Here is a 12960-nt window from a genome sequence, read left to right as displayed (position 1 = left end):
AATAGCCACAGGTGAAGTGGTGGAAGACTAGAAGGTGACTAGTGTGGTGTCATTATTTAAGAAAGGTAGTTAGGAAAAGCCAGGGAAATATAGCCCAGTGATCCTGACGGGAGTGGTGGGTTAGTTGTTGGAGGGGATTCCGAGGGACAGGGCGTACATGTATTAGGAAAGGCAAGGACTGAATAGGGATAGATAATGTGGCTTGGTGCGTGGGAAATCGTGTCTCACTAACCTGCTTGAGTTTTTTGAAGACGTGAGAAAAAGATTGATGAAGGCAGAGCAGTAGACATTATCTATATGGACTTCAGCAAGGTGTTTGACAAGGTTCCACATGGTAGACTGGTTAGCAAGGTTCGATCGTATGGAATTGAGGGAGAACTAGCCGTTTGGATACAAATTTGGCTTGAAGGTAGGAGACAGAGGGAGGTTGTTTTTCAGACTGGAGGCCTGCGACCAGTGGTGTGCTACCTTATAGACGTTTATTAAATCGTGGGGGGCAAGGATAGGGTGAATAGTCAAGGTCTTTTTCCCAGGGTAGAGGAGTCCAAAACTAAAAAGTTTAAGGTGAGAGGTGAAAAATTTAAAGGTGACCCAAAGGTCAACATTTCATGCAGTGGGTCGTGCGTGTATGGAATGAGCTGCCACAGGAAGTGGTGGAGGCTGGTATAATTACAACTTTTAAAAGGCATCTGGATGGGTACATGAATAGGAAGGATTTAGAGGGGTATGGGCCAAATGCTGGCAATTGGGGCTAGATTTATTTAGGGTATCTGGTTGGCCTGGACGAGTTGACCAAAGCGCCTGTTTCCATGCAGTTCAACTCTATGATTCTATGCCACTGGATGACTTTCAGGATGCCTGAAATCAGATTTATATCATTGAACCACTGGCAGCCAGATGCCTATTGTACTCTATGATGCTGAAAGTTTGGAGATTGGAAAGATGGAAGTGAAATTTGTACCTGGTATAATTAGGAATTTGGGATGGAGACGACCAAGGCCAGGAATCTTTGCTTTTACACTGTCTCTTTAAATTCCTGTCAAAGGATATATATGGTGAGTCTCTTAGAAATAAGAAATAAAACAGAAAATTGGCAGAAACACTCAGGTCAGTTTCTGGAGAGAGCAAGGCATTGTTAAGTTTTCACACCTCAAAACACTTTGACAGAGCTGTAAAATGGAATAAAAAATCGAGCTACGGCTGCAAGCTAGTGTGAATTGTGCTGAGGGTTTTAAGAAAACCCCAGACCTTTAGTGATTCTATTTTGAGAAAGGCTGTGCATCAATATTGTGAAATAGTCTCTTCTTTCCACCAATGTTAACTGAATTGCTGTTCTATTCCTACTTTGTTCTTATTTCAATGATCATTTTTGGTCATATTTAAAAAACCACATGGTTTCACGTCAGTGCAGATTTCAATACAGATAAAATCAGGACTTGAGCAATGAGGCGATTAATATGAAGGGTTAGGTCTCAGTGTGTGATATGCAATGAAGGGGTTTCAAGCCCCTTGGAATGTGACTGAGTTCCAGAGATTCCTGGTTCTGACAAATAAAATCATAAAGCTCTTGTTCAACTTGGCTGTCACTAATAAGCCACTTTCCCTAAACTGTTACTACAAGACAATACATACTGTTGGAGGAAGCACATCAGAGTGTTTTTCAGAAAATTAAAGACATTTTTATCTCACGGGGACACAAGGCTACACAATATCATTGCTGCAAGTGCATCTTTATAGGACTGCTTGCTGTACTCTTTCAGATAGATGGATAGAAAATGTAGACCAGTTTACATTTATTAACAGAGATCTGCAGTGATACAGAAAGAAGCATTAGCTGCTACATTATTCTGTGAAAAATTTTACATTAGTTTCTTGGATCTTCAGTTCAAGATAGAGAAGTATGATTAACCCTGAGTAATATTTAAAGTCTAATGAGTTATCAAAATGTCTCCACGAATACAATGATTCAGACTAAGGATAATGAGGTTTAATACAAAGACAGGCTGCATTCAGACAATTAATAGCACCAGTAATATAGCTCAATATCATCCAATGATTTTGAGTAACCTGGTCAGCAAGCAAATTATCTGGTTCTGGTTCAACAATTTGTGACACCCAAATTTCTTTGGTGCAATTGCTGCAGTATATCAAGTCTGAGGATTTTCAGAATGACTAATATCTTGTCATAAGTGAATGAATCATCTCTATATACAGTTGGCCTCTGTTTGTAGTACAATCTGAGAATGGGGTTGTGTGACATGTATCATATAGAGTCATAGAGATGTTCAGCAAGGAAACAGATGCTTCGGTCCAACTCATCTATGCCAACCAGATACCCTATTTGATTTGATTTGATTTGATTTATTGTAGTCACATAAACCAAAGTACAATAAAAAGCTTTGCTTGCGAGCAGTACAGGCAGATCATAACAAACAAGGATGTACAGATCATAGGGTGCTTACAAGAGCGAGGCACACAGGTTGCACTGCACAGGAGGTACGCAAAACAAGATCAACATTATTTGAAGTTAGAGTCCATTCATCAGTCTAATAATGGCAGAGAAGAAGCTGTTGGTGCATGTGTTCAAGCTTCTGTTTCTTCTGCCTGATGAAAGAGGTTGTAGGAGAGCATTATTGGAGTGGGAGAGGTCTTTGTTGATGTTGGCAGCCTTTCCGCGGCAACGAGAGGTGTAAATAGAGTCCGTGAATGGGAGGTTGGCTTCCGTGATGGTCTGGGCTGTGCACAGAACCTTCTGTAGTTTTTTACAGTCCTTGGCAGAGCAACTGCTGTACCAGGCCATTATGCAACCGGACAATATGCTTTTTATGGCGCATCCGTAAAAATTCGGGAAGGTCCTTATGGAAATACTGAATTTCCTAAGCCACAAGAGGAAGAAGAGGTGTTGTTGTGCCTTCTAAATTAACCTAGTCCCATTTGCCAGCATTTGGCCCATATCCTTGTAAACCTTTCCTGTTCATGTACCCATCCAGATGCCATTTAAATGTAACTGTACCAGCCTTCACCACTTCCTCTGGCAGCTCATTCCACACATGCACCACCCTCTGCATGAAAACATTGCTCCTTAGGTCCCTTTTAAATCTTTCCCACTCACCTTAAACCTATACCTTCTAGTTTTGTGCCTGGGAAAAAGAGCTTGGTTATTCACCCTTTCCATGCTCATGATTTTATAAACCTCTATAAGGTCACCCCTCAATCTCCGACACTACAGAGAAAGTAGCTCCAGCCTATTCAGCTTCTCCCTATAGCTCAAACCTTTCAACCCTGGCAACATCCTTGTAATTATTTTCTGAACCCTCTCAAGTTTAACAACATCTTAACAAAAGCAGGGAGACCAGAATTGAACGTCGTATTCCAAAAGTGGCCTAACCAATGTCCTGTACAGCTGCAAATTGATCTCCCAACTCCTATACTCACTGCATTGACCAATAAAGGCAAGTGTACCAAATGCCTTCTTCACCACCCTGTCTACCTGCAACTCCATTTTCAAGGAATTATGAACCTGCACCCCAAGGTCCCTTTGTTCAGTAACACTCCCCAGGATGCAATACTCTTTGACCTGAGCTTTTCTTCATTCAATTTTGTGTATCTCTGGTTTAGCTCAGTCATTGTGTTGCCAGAAGAGTCACGTGAACTGGAGCAGTGATGACATTGCTAAAGGAGATCTTTGCAATACTTGGAATCCTGGACCTTCTAATCTCAGATAATGAACCACAGTTTGTCACTGAGTATGATAAAAAGTTCTCAACATCAAATACATTTGTCCATACTACTGGGTGATCAAGATATCTTCAAGACAACTGAGAAGCTAAAAGATGAGTATTTACAGTGAAAGCACTGCTGAAGAAGAATGATGGCATTCAACCTGCACTTTGGAGCTATTGTTCAACTCCACCCCAGAATAGTTTAGCTGCATACAGACCCCTCATGGGAAGACTGAGAATGCAACTCTCTCCTCTTCCACATACACTGACAATGAGTTTACAAGAGGCTGCCTTGAAAACATGAGGGATAAACTGGATGATCACCATTCCAGTCAGTGGTGAAACTATGAAGAATGTCAAAGCATGCAAACTGCCAGACCTCCACCAGGACAGCCAGTCTGAATTCAAACCCGAGCTTGCTTTGATGAAGCAGTGGAACAGATACCACATTGAACCACCGTGGTCTGAAACAGACATGCTCTAATTTCTACCCAAAGGCAATGTTCCACATAGTTAAGGCATCACATTTGAGCAGATCAGCAATACTGCATTCATCAAGAGTTCCAGGTCACGGTCAGGTTGCTGAAGTGGAGGCTCCTGTCAACTCTCCTACTGATGAGTCGAGAGTCCATGGAAGATTTGAATTGCCAATCTCCTCCAAAGGAGATAAGAACATGTTCAGGTAGACAAGTGAAAACCAGCACAGCAGTTGTCCCTGGATGAAAAGAAATTGAAATCAGAGAATTGGGGGGAAAGAGGTGTTCTCATACAAAGGATTAAGTCTGTTTGTATATATGTTAATGAGACAATCTACATAGTCACAGGAAGTGATGCCATAAAACAGAACCTGCTCTCTCATATGGCCTTATGCCAGCATGAAGATAAAATAATTCTTGAATAAAGTTCATGTTTTGCTTACCTCAGCAGATCCTGTAAATATTCTTTGGCAGTATAATCAGATTAAAATAATCAGAATTTTACTATATCACTAGGAAATGACCTTCAATTTGGAGAGGGTGGCTTGGGTGAGTGGATGATGATACACACAGCTTATAATTTTGCAAGTTTCACTCTGAAGAATGATCAGTCAGTACTGTGATGGTGTAAATCAGTTGCTTTTAGCTCAGTTCTGGACTCTCACCATAAAATCCTGCACAGAAATGGTGTTAGTTGATACACAGCTCAGAGCCCTAACAATAAAATCTATGCACAGAAGACGGTTTCAGTTGATACACAGCTCAAGGCGCTGACAATAAAACCTAGCACAGAGATGGCTTTCATTGATTCACAACTCAGGGCTCTCACAATAAAACCTTTGCACATTCCAGAGCGCAGCGCAGGAACACACCCTTCAGATGTCTCCTGTTCTCTCCACATCACGTGCTTGGAACAGTCGGCCCCGGCTAATTAGCATACATTTGTGGTGTCAAAACACCCCCCCGCGTCTCCGACTTGGTAGAACCTCCGGCAAACCGCAATGTTCAACGGAGGAGGGATTAATCAGCGTGACCTTGTCGTTTGCTTCGACCCGTTTCGGGACGAATCGAAGGGCATGCAGATTTTTGCGCACGGGTCATGTGAATTTTGTGAAATAAAGTCGAGCGGAGCCGTGCAACGATGAAATGACGGTTGTAGGAGGTTCTGGAAACCCCCTATATTCGCGCATTGGTCTGGCCTGCGGTACAGCTCTCTCGGTCGCTCAGTTCACGCCGGCCCAAGATGGCCGGGCTTTGGGATCTGGTGACAGGGAGTCGTGAAAGGGATATGATGACAAATTACGTTTGAACTTTTTTTTGACTCACTCATATATTAAAAAAAATCAACGCCCCCCTCTTCCCTCCCACCCTTCTTCCATTTCGACTCTTAACTCCCTTTTTTTTTGCCAAAATCTTTTCAATCCGTCAAGACATAGCATGATAGTACCAGGAAGAAAATGGGTGAGAAGCACGAACTGCGTCTTAAAAGCCCAGTGGGTGCGGAGCCCGCTGTGTATCCCTGGCCGTTACCAGTCTATGTAAGTGGAGGGAAAAGTGAGAGAGAGAGAAAATAAGAAAAAAAATGTGAGAGGTTATTCGCGGGCTCTCGAGCGGCAATGAGGCGGGGAGTAGGGAGAGGGCGAGCGCGGCTTCGGTGGGGCCCGAGTAACAGCGACAGCCAAAACAAAACCCCCTCTTTTTTTTTCCCCCCTTCTTCAGGGACAGGGAGGGAAACAGAAATACTTGGGTCTGAACTCGGTGATGATGATTAAAAACAAACGTCGATGTGCCGCGTCGGTTGGGCTTGTGATATATGCGAGGGAATACCGGTTTGTGTGCTCAGTCCCGGAGCCGGTGTCGGAAGACAGGATATTTATTCTCTTTGTCTCAGACCAACATTCATTGTCGGGGGTTGGAAAGGGGGATTAATCAAAATCGAAGCCGTACGGGTCCCTGGCTTTGAAGGATCGGACCGTCCTTGTTTGAATTTCGCAGGCTGTTGTGGAAAGCCCGAATTTTGCCAGAATGATTTTGAATCGAATGGGCTGTCTCTGTTTCTTCACCTTCCCCCCCCCCCCCCGCCAGTTGTATTGTAGAATGACTTTTAGTCACTAGGATTTGCCCGGTTTTCCCAATCCGCCCTTGTATGTAGCTGGGTGACATTTTTTGGTCTGTGCAGTTGCAGATCGGGAGCTTGTCTTGAGGCCCAAAATAGATAAATCGATATTGGGTAGGGTATGTTTTCAAATTTTCTCGGTTCTATAAAAGTGTTTTCGGGGTGCATCTACTTTCAATTTCAATGTCACCACGTGCTGGATTTCCTCTTGTGGTTGTCTATCTTTTTTTTTGGTTTGTATTGAGTTGGAAATCGGGTGAAAAGCATGATAGTGTGAAAAATGACTATCGCTCCTGGCTTCGGAATGACAGGAATTCACCAGGAGGGACTGCTTTTTATGGACTCGTCTGCAACAACGAGTTATAGTTACATACACATGCCTTCTCGGACCTGGAAACAGACATACTTTAAACATATTGAACTTAACATTGGCGAATTATTGCCAAAAGCTAGGCGTGGACAGTATGTCTCTTGGTATGATGACCATGCGTTGTTATGGTTTGATAGTGCACGGCCCCGTGCTGACGTTCCTCACGACTGTGGGAGGGGAGACTCTTAAGTAGATCAGCATCAAACAGCTGTTGGCTCAAAATGATACCGTGATAGATTGGCTAATTAAGGGAAAGGACTGGGCTCTTCCCTGAAAAGGTTGACTATTGCCTTATCTGCGTGACTTGTTACCAGAAATGCCACAGTATTGACTAATATGTTTATGACACTTATGTTCGTTGTGAAGTTCAGAAACTTTTGTATTGTAACCATCTATGATTCGGCTATGAGTCACATCCAGCAGCGTACTGAAACGACAATTTCTATTTCAGGCTTTTCTACACACGATTTAGCAAACGTGCAAATTCCTGTCTGTAGTAGCTGAAGGACATTTGGCAGAATAGATTATTTCTAACCGTAGAATTCTAGTAAAACGACTTGATGTTGAAAATACGATTTGAGGAGAAAAAATAATCCTTCATATTTGAAAATATTGTCCTGGATATTCCATTTGGCACCTTTTTTAAACAGCAATTTTCACTTTTGGAACATGCTTTAACTGTAAAGAATTGTTTCATTTGTACATTATGGAAATAAACTTATTTGAAAAGGCTAATAGTACCTAGTCAGGTATTTGAGCAGAACTGGTTTCAGTACACTCTTGATGCAAAAGTAACAGATTTTGAGCCTTTGGGTCCCAGCATGATTTGTTCAGTGTTTTTTTTTCATTCGGGGGGTGCAATACTTCAGTTATAACTGGAGCACCAGTTTTATCCCGAGCAATAGAGCTAAAACTTAGAATAATTAAAAATATTCTATGTAATTTTAATGTTGTTGTGATTGTTTAGCAATGCTCTCATGTATATTTTAATTCTATACAGTTCATGTTGATTTTCTTATGACGTGGAATGATGTGAATGTGATAAATATAACCACAAGCACTGCTTGCCAGAAAAAGTTAGCTGTAAGGTCATAAGTGAATTGTAACTTGTTAAATGGAAATTGTTATTCTTTGAAGTGAGGCTACACAGTTATGTCATTTTACCAAACCTTTAATATTACAATTGGGAGGATAAGGAATGCTCAATATTCCAAATTGATGTAAATGATGCAGGAAAAATTTAAGGTATTGTTATAAGAACTGAGAGTCTGGTTAGGGGAACATATTTGGAGAGATGCAAATAGCAACTTGTATTTAAGTAGTGCCTCGATGTAAAATGTCCCAAGGCATTTCACAGGAATGAATTGTCAGGTAAAATTTGACAAACTCTATAAGGAGATATTAGGACAAGTAACCAAAAAAATTGCGTTGGGGGTAGGGGGAGAAAAAATGTTTGAAGAAAAATCTTAAATGAGAGCTGTGGAGAGATTTAAGAAGGGAATACCAATGCTTTGGGCCTTAGCAGTTGAAGCCACACTGATCGGTAACCAGGAGAAAATTTGGATGTGCAAGTGACCGGAAATTGGAGATGACATGAAGACTTCATTTTTCTTTCTTGAAGATGCATTACTGTTGTTATTTGGTTTTGGGTGTATTTTGAAGACGTCTAGACTAACAAGACTGGCTATTAAAATTTTAAATCACATTTGCTCGAGTTTATCAATTGACTTGCATTCTTGTTTGCATTTAATAATGAGCATTTTTCCAGAATACAATTGGGATAGCAATTATGGATGGAAATACTGGCTTAATGTCTTGTTTCCCCTTACTCCCTCCTCCTGGTGATCTGATGTTGTTCAGAGTTTTGTAACGATTTGTTTGGCTGATGCCATCTTAAGTCCAGGCGGGTATTGAACTGAGACCTCTTGTCTGTGCAGTGCACCAAGTTATCCCTTTTACTGTTTGACCATCAGATGGAGCTCTCTTAGAAAGCTTTGGTCTGGTTAAGAAGTTATCTATTGTCAAGCAAACTGAATTTGTTCTTGTCTCCATGACTATGAATCAACTCCTCAAAGAAATCCATACTCTGTATCCATGGTTGGATTTTTATTAACATTTTGTTTACATTCTTAAATGTCTCCAGATTATCATTGGCCACAACCAACAATGTTCTGCAATATCGAACTTAAAAGGGGTTGTTGAATTTCTTTTGCTGGAAAATGGTTGCTTAATTTCAAGTATGATACTTTAATTTTTATTTATTTTCAAGTCCTACATTTCTGCTAAATGGTTGGTCGCAATCTGGTGTTCAATCTACCCATCTTTGATAATCTGGAATGTGATGACACCTCCACTTGTTTTTATTTCCCCTTGTTTTGCATACGACAGCTTTGCCTCTCCTTAAGACGTAGGAGTAGAATTAGGCCTTTTGGCCCATTGTGTCTACTCCACCATTTGATAATGACTGATGTTTCTCAACCCCATTCTCTCAGTGACCTTTTGATCTCTAATCAAGAGCCTATCTATCTGTCTTTAAATACATTTTGATTTGGCCTCTTGAGCCCTCTGTGACAATGTATTCCACAGATCCACCACTAAAGGATCATCTGTTCACGCTGAGCTGTGCCCTCAGGTCCTATTCTCTCCTACTAGTGAAATCATCTTCACATTCACTCTTTCCGGGCCCCTCTGGGTTCTCTAAGTTTCAATGAGACCCCCTCCCCCTCTCATCTTTGTAAACTCCATTGAGTACAGACCCAAAATCCTTAACCTGTCCTCCTGTGACGAGCTAGTCATCCTTGGGATCAATTTTGTAAACCTCCTGTGGACCCCCTCAAAGGCCAATACATCCTTCCTTAGATATGGGGCCCAAAACATTCAACATTGCGTGTGTGGTCTGACTGGAACCTTTTACAGACTCCGAAGTGCATCTCTAGAGATAACAAGGTGTAGAGTTGGATGAACACAGCAGGCCGAGCAGGAAGGCTGACGTTTTGGGCCTAGACCCTCCTTGAGAAAAAAGTAGATCTCTACTCTTGTATTCTAGCTCTCTTGAAATGAATGCTAACATTGTATTTGCCTTCCTAACTGCTGACTGAACCTTGTGACAATAATGTGGCTTTCAAGAGGTTATTTTGTCCTGGTTTTGTTATTTGGAGCAGAAGGAGATTGTAAGGCAGGTTGTGAGCTGCCTGTAAGAAAGTAAACAACTTGTGAGGCCTTGGGCTTTTTTAAAGTTGGAACAGTGGAAGCAGCCTGGGTGTGGCCGTTGTCATAGACCAGGTTTTCTAGGTTTTTATTTGTAGTTTTCAGGTTTAGCTTTAAGCAGAAGCTATTTGGGTCTCAAGAGTTGGAAGCTTCAGTCAGTGTCTCCTGGCTGCTATGCTCTGAATTTTGTCTTGATGTTTTTTTCCTTCTGGATTGGAGAACTGCATGTGAGAATCTGTCTGAATGTCATTGTTAGTGTGTTAGAACATTAATTGATAGTTACTGTATCTAATTTATTCTAAATTCCTCTTTTTGTTTGTTTGAACTGTAGTGTTTAAATTGTTTTGCTTAACGTCAAAATAGTCTGACCAGTTACACTGCATCTGGAATACAGCACTTCATTGCCTTCCTTTACAATAAGAAAGTTAGTCTAGGCTACCGTAAAATATTTTGAGGGGGGTGTCTGATCTGGCTCAAAACAACCTACATGTTAATCTTAACCATCTCCCTAGCACAGATTCAGTTCAGGCATTGAATGAATGGGAATTTGACCTTGCATGTCATGTCATCTGTGGCATTTTTAAAAAAAAAGACAGGAATGTTATGACTTGTGACCTAATTATATGATAAAACTTCTTGAAGAAACTGTACATTACTATGGCCTCAAGTTTTCATTGCTGCAGAAACTGTATTGGTAGATTCTGCAGCATTGAGCCATGAGAAAATGATCTGTGTAATTTTGTGTAATGAAGCTGTTTTGTGTCAAATTTTAACATTTGTTTGCAAACAAACGAGGGATTCCTCGTTAGTTTTGGGAAGGTTTATACATATGTGAGTGTAAAGTATCCAGTGTGGGCCAATAGTATAGTTTAGTTCAAATATTGAATACCCAGCTAAGATGTTGGAAATGTTTAATGTTGCCAGGGGTATTTCCCATCTGTTTAGGTATTGGAAACTGTACAGTTTCTAACTTTACTGTGTATCTGTCATTGATAGCATGGCAAACAAAGCGTTTGTCGATACGGAGTCCATGTTAGGAGTGGATTTCAATTATTACGTAAGTGACACTTTTAAAAATTGAGACCTGCAATTAGCAGAAAATATACATATCTGGAGAACTTGATAGATGAGATAAGTAAACAGGATTGTGAAGAAGCTGAAATGGATTTAATGAACGGAGCTGAAAAAGCAGTTAAAATGAAATGAAATCAGGATTGGAAAGGAGGAGGCAAACTGACTTTGGGAAGAAGTTATAGAAGTTGGAGACAAAATTGGTAAAATCCTGGTTGTTAATGAAATGAGAATAGGGTGGACCATTGTTAAATGGGAAGTATGAATCAGGCTCTAAGCCTGAAGATCAGTTAAGTAGGCAGAATAAATTGGAAACCCTTAGCATTTAATGGGAAAAAGAAAGTTCATGTGGTCTGTCTATGTTGGCCAAAATTATCTATAAACCAGAAGTGCTGACAGCACATTAAAATATATAAAGCATGGTTTGTAAGTTAGCAGTATAGTGGACAGTGAAGAAGGCTAGTTAAGAGTATAATGGAAGCTTGATCAACTGGGCGAAGGAATGGCAGGTAGAGTTTAAATTAGAGAAATGTGAGGTGTTGCATTTTTTTTGAGACAAACAACGGTAGGACTTAGGCAGTTAATGGTAGGATCCTGGGGAATGTTGTTGAACAGAGCTATCTGGCGGTGCGGGTACCGTTCTTTGAAAGTTGCATTGCAGGTAGGCAGCGTGGTGAAGAAAGAGTTTGACCTGCTTGCCTTCATTGGTCAGAGCATTGATTTTTGGAATTGGGATGTTGTGATAAGGCTATAAAAGACATTGGTAAGGTCACATTTGGAGTGCTACATACAGTTCTCGTCGCTGTGCCACAAGAAGAATGCTGTTAAACTGGAAGGCGTGCAAAAAAGATTTAGGAGGCTGTTGCTGGGACTGGAAGGTTTGCCTTATAAGGAGTGCTGGATAGACTGGGACACTCTTCCCTGGAGTGTAGGAGGTTGAGGAGTGACCTCATAGAGGTTTATCAAATCATGAGAGGCATCAATAAGGTGCATAGCTAAGGTATTTTCCCTAGGGGAGAGGAGTTCAAAACTAGAGGGCATAGGTTTAAGGTGAGAGGAGAAAGATTTAAAATGGACCTGAGGGACAGTGTTATCCACCACACAGTGTAGTGCGTATATGGACTGAACTGCCAGAGGAAGTGCTAGATGCAGGTACAGTTGAACCTTTTAAAAGACATTTGGACAGATACACGGATGGGAAAGGTTTAGAGGGATATGGGCCCAAATGCAGGCGAATGGGACAAGTTCAGTTTAGGAATCCTGGTTGGCATGAACGAGTTGGCCTGAAGGGCCCATTTCCATGTTGTATGACTCTGACTCCAAAGCTGAAATTTTAGTCCAGTTCAGACGTCTCTGTAAATTTTCTCTGTGCTTTCTTACTGCAATCACAGCTTGGCTGTGGTGCAGTGACTAGACCTGCACACAGGACTCCAGGTGTGTCCTAAATAATGTCCTAAATAGTTTCCATCATTACCCACTATCTCCAATGCTCCCTTTAAATTATGACGCTGCTCAGTGTCTGTGCGCGGCGATTGATATGCTGACATAAACATCTCGTTCTGTTGCCACTGGAGTACGTGGACCTTGGAGGTCAAGCAGAAGGGGGAAAAAAAGAGCAGGAACGTTGTCTAGTCCCCTTGGTTGTTTGCCTCCTCCAAGAAAGGCAAGTGTCCCATATGCTTTTTTGACCATCTCAACCTCCTGTCCGACCTCTGTCAGGTGTCTGTGGACTTGCCTCCAAGATCCATGTACGCTGCTCGGTTACCTCTTTTTGTTTTTTGCCTGTCTTGGCCTTGTTGGTCTTCCCCTTAATAAATTTCCACTTCTGGGGAGTTGAACTTTATTTGCCACTATTCTGTCTGCCTGATCATTTGATTGATCTCTCCAGCCTCAAACACTTTTTTGGTTCCAACTTGTCACTTTTTCTTGGATATCCTGGGCTTTTACTTTTGAAACCAGACTGCCATGCTTGTCAAAAATCTTTGTAAAATCCACCTA

General features: G+C 41.4%; 2 protein-coding genes and 1 long non-coding RNA gene across 3 annotated transcripts in view; 2 read left to right on the top strand and 1 right to left on the bottom strand.

Annotated features, from left to right (window-relative positions):
* The window catches only part of LOC109926363 (DOT1-like histone H3K79 methyltransferase), a 106612-nt gene that overhangs the window by 28252 nt on the left and 65400 nt on the right, over positions 1 to 12960 (top strand). The window lies entirely within an intron of this gene.
* On the bottom strand, positions 2346 to 5345 carry LOC125486463. Its single transcript, XR_007265122.1, has 2 exons — positions 4642 to 5345; positions 2346 to 4437 (listed from the first exon to the last, which is right to left on the bottom strand). It is a non-coding gene; the product is annotated as an uncharacterized LOC125486463 (long non-coding RNA).
* Positions 5622 to 12960, top strand: part of LOC125486462 (histone-lysine N-methyltransferase, H3 lysine-79 specific-like) — a 43937-nt gene continuing 36598 nt past the window's right edge. Inside the window, exon 1 of the mRNA XM_048614072.1 lies at positions 5622 to 5736. Coding sequence (XP_048470029.1) covers positions 5656 to 5736 — 81 coding nt within the window. The 5' untranslated portion in view covers positions 5622 to 5655. The remainder of the gene's footprint in view (positions 5737 to 12960) is intronic.

Source organism: Rhincodon typus, chromosome 29, assembly GCF_021869965.1.
Source record: "Rhincodon typus isolate 14 chromosome 29, sRhiTyp1.1, whole genome shotgun sequence".
In the NCBI taxonomy this organism is placed as follows: domain Eukaryota; kingdom Metazoa; phylum Chordata; class Chondrichthyes; order Orectolobiformes; family Rhincodontidae; genus Rhincodon; species Rhincodon typus.
Note: the sequence above shows the minus strand (reverse complement) of the source record. Positions and strands in the feature narration are given on the sequence as shown.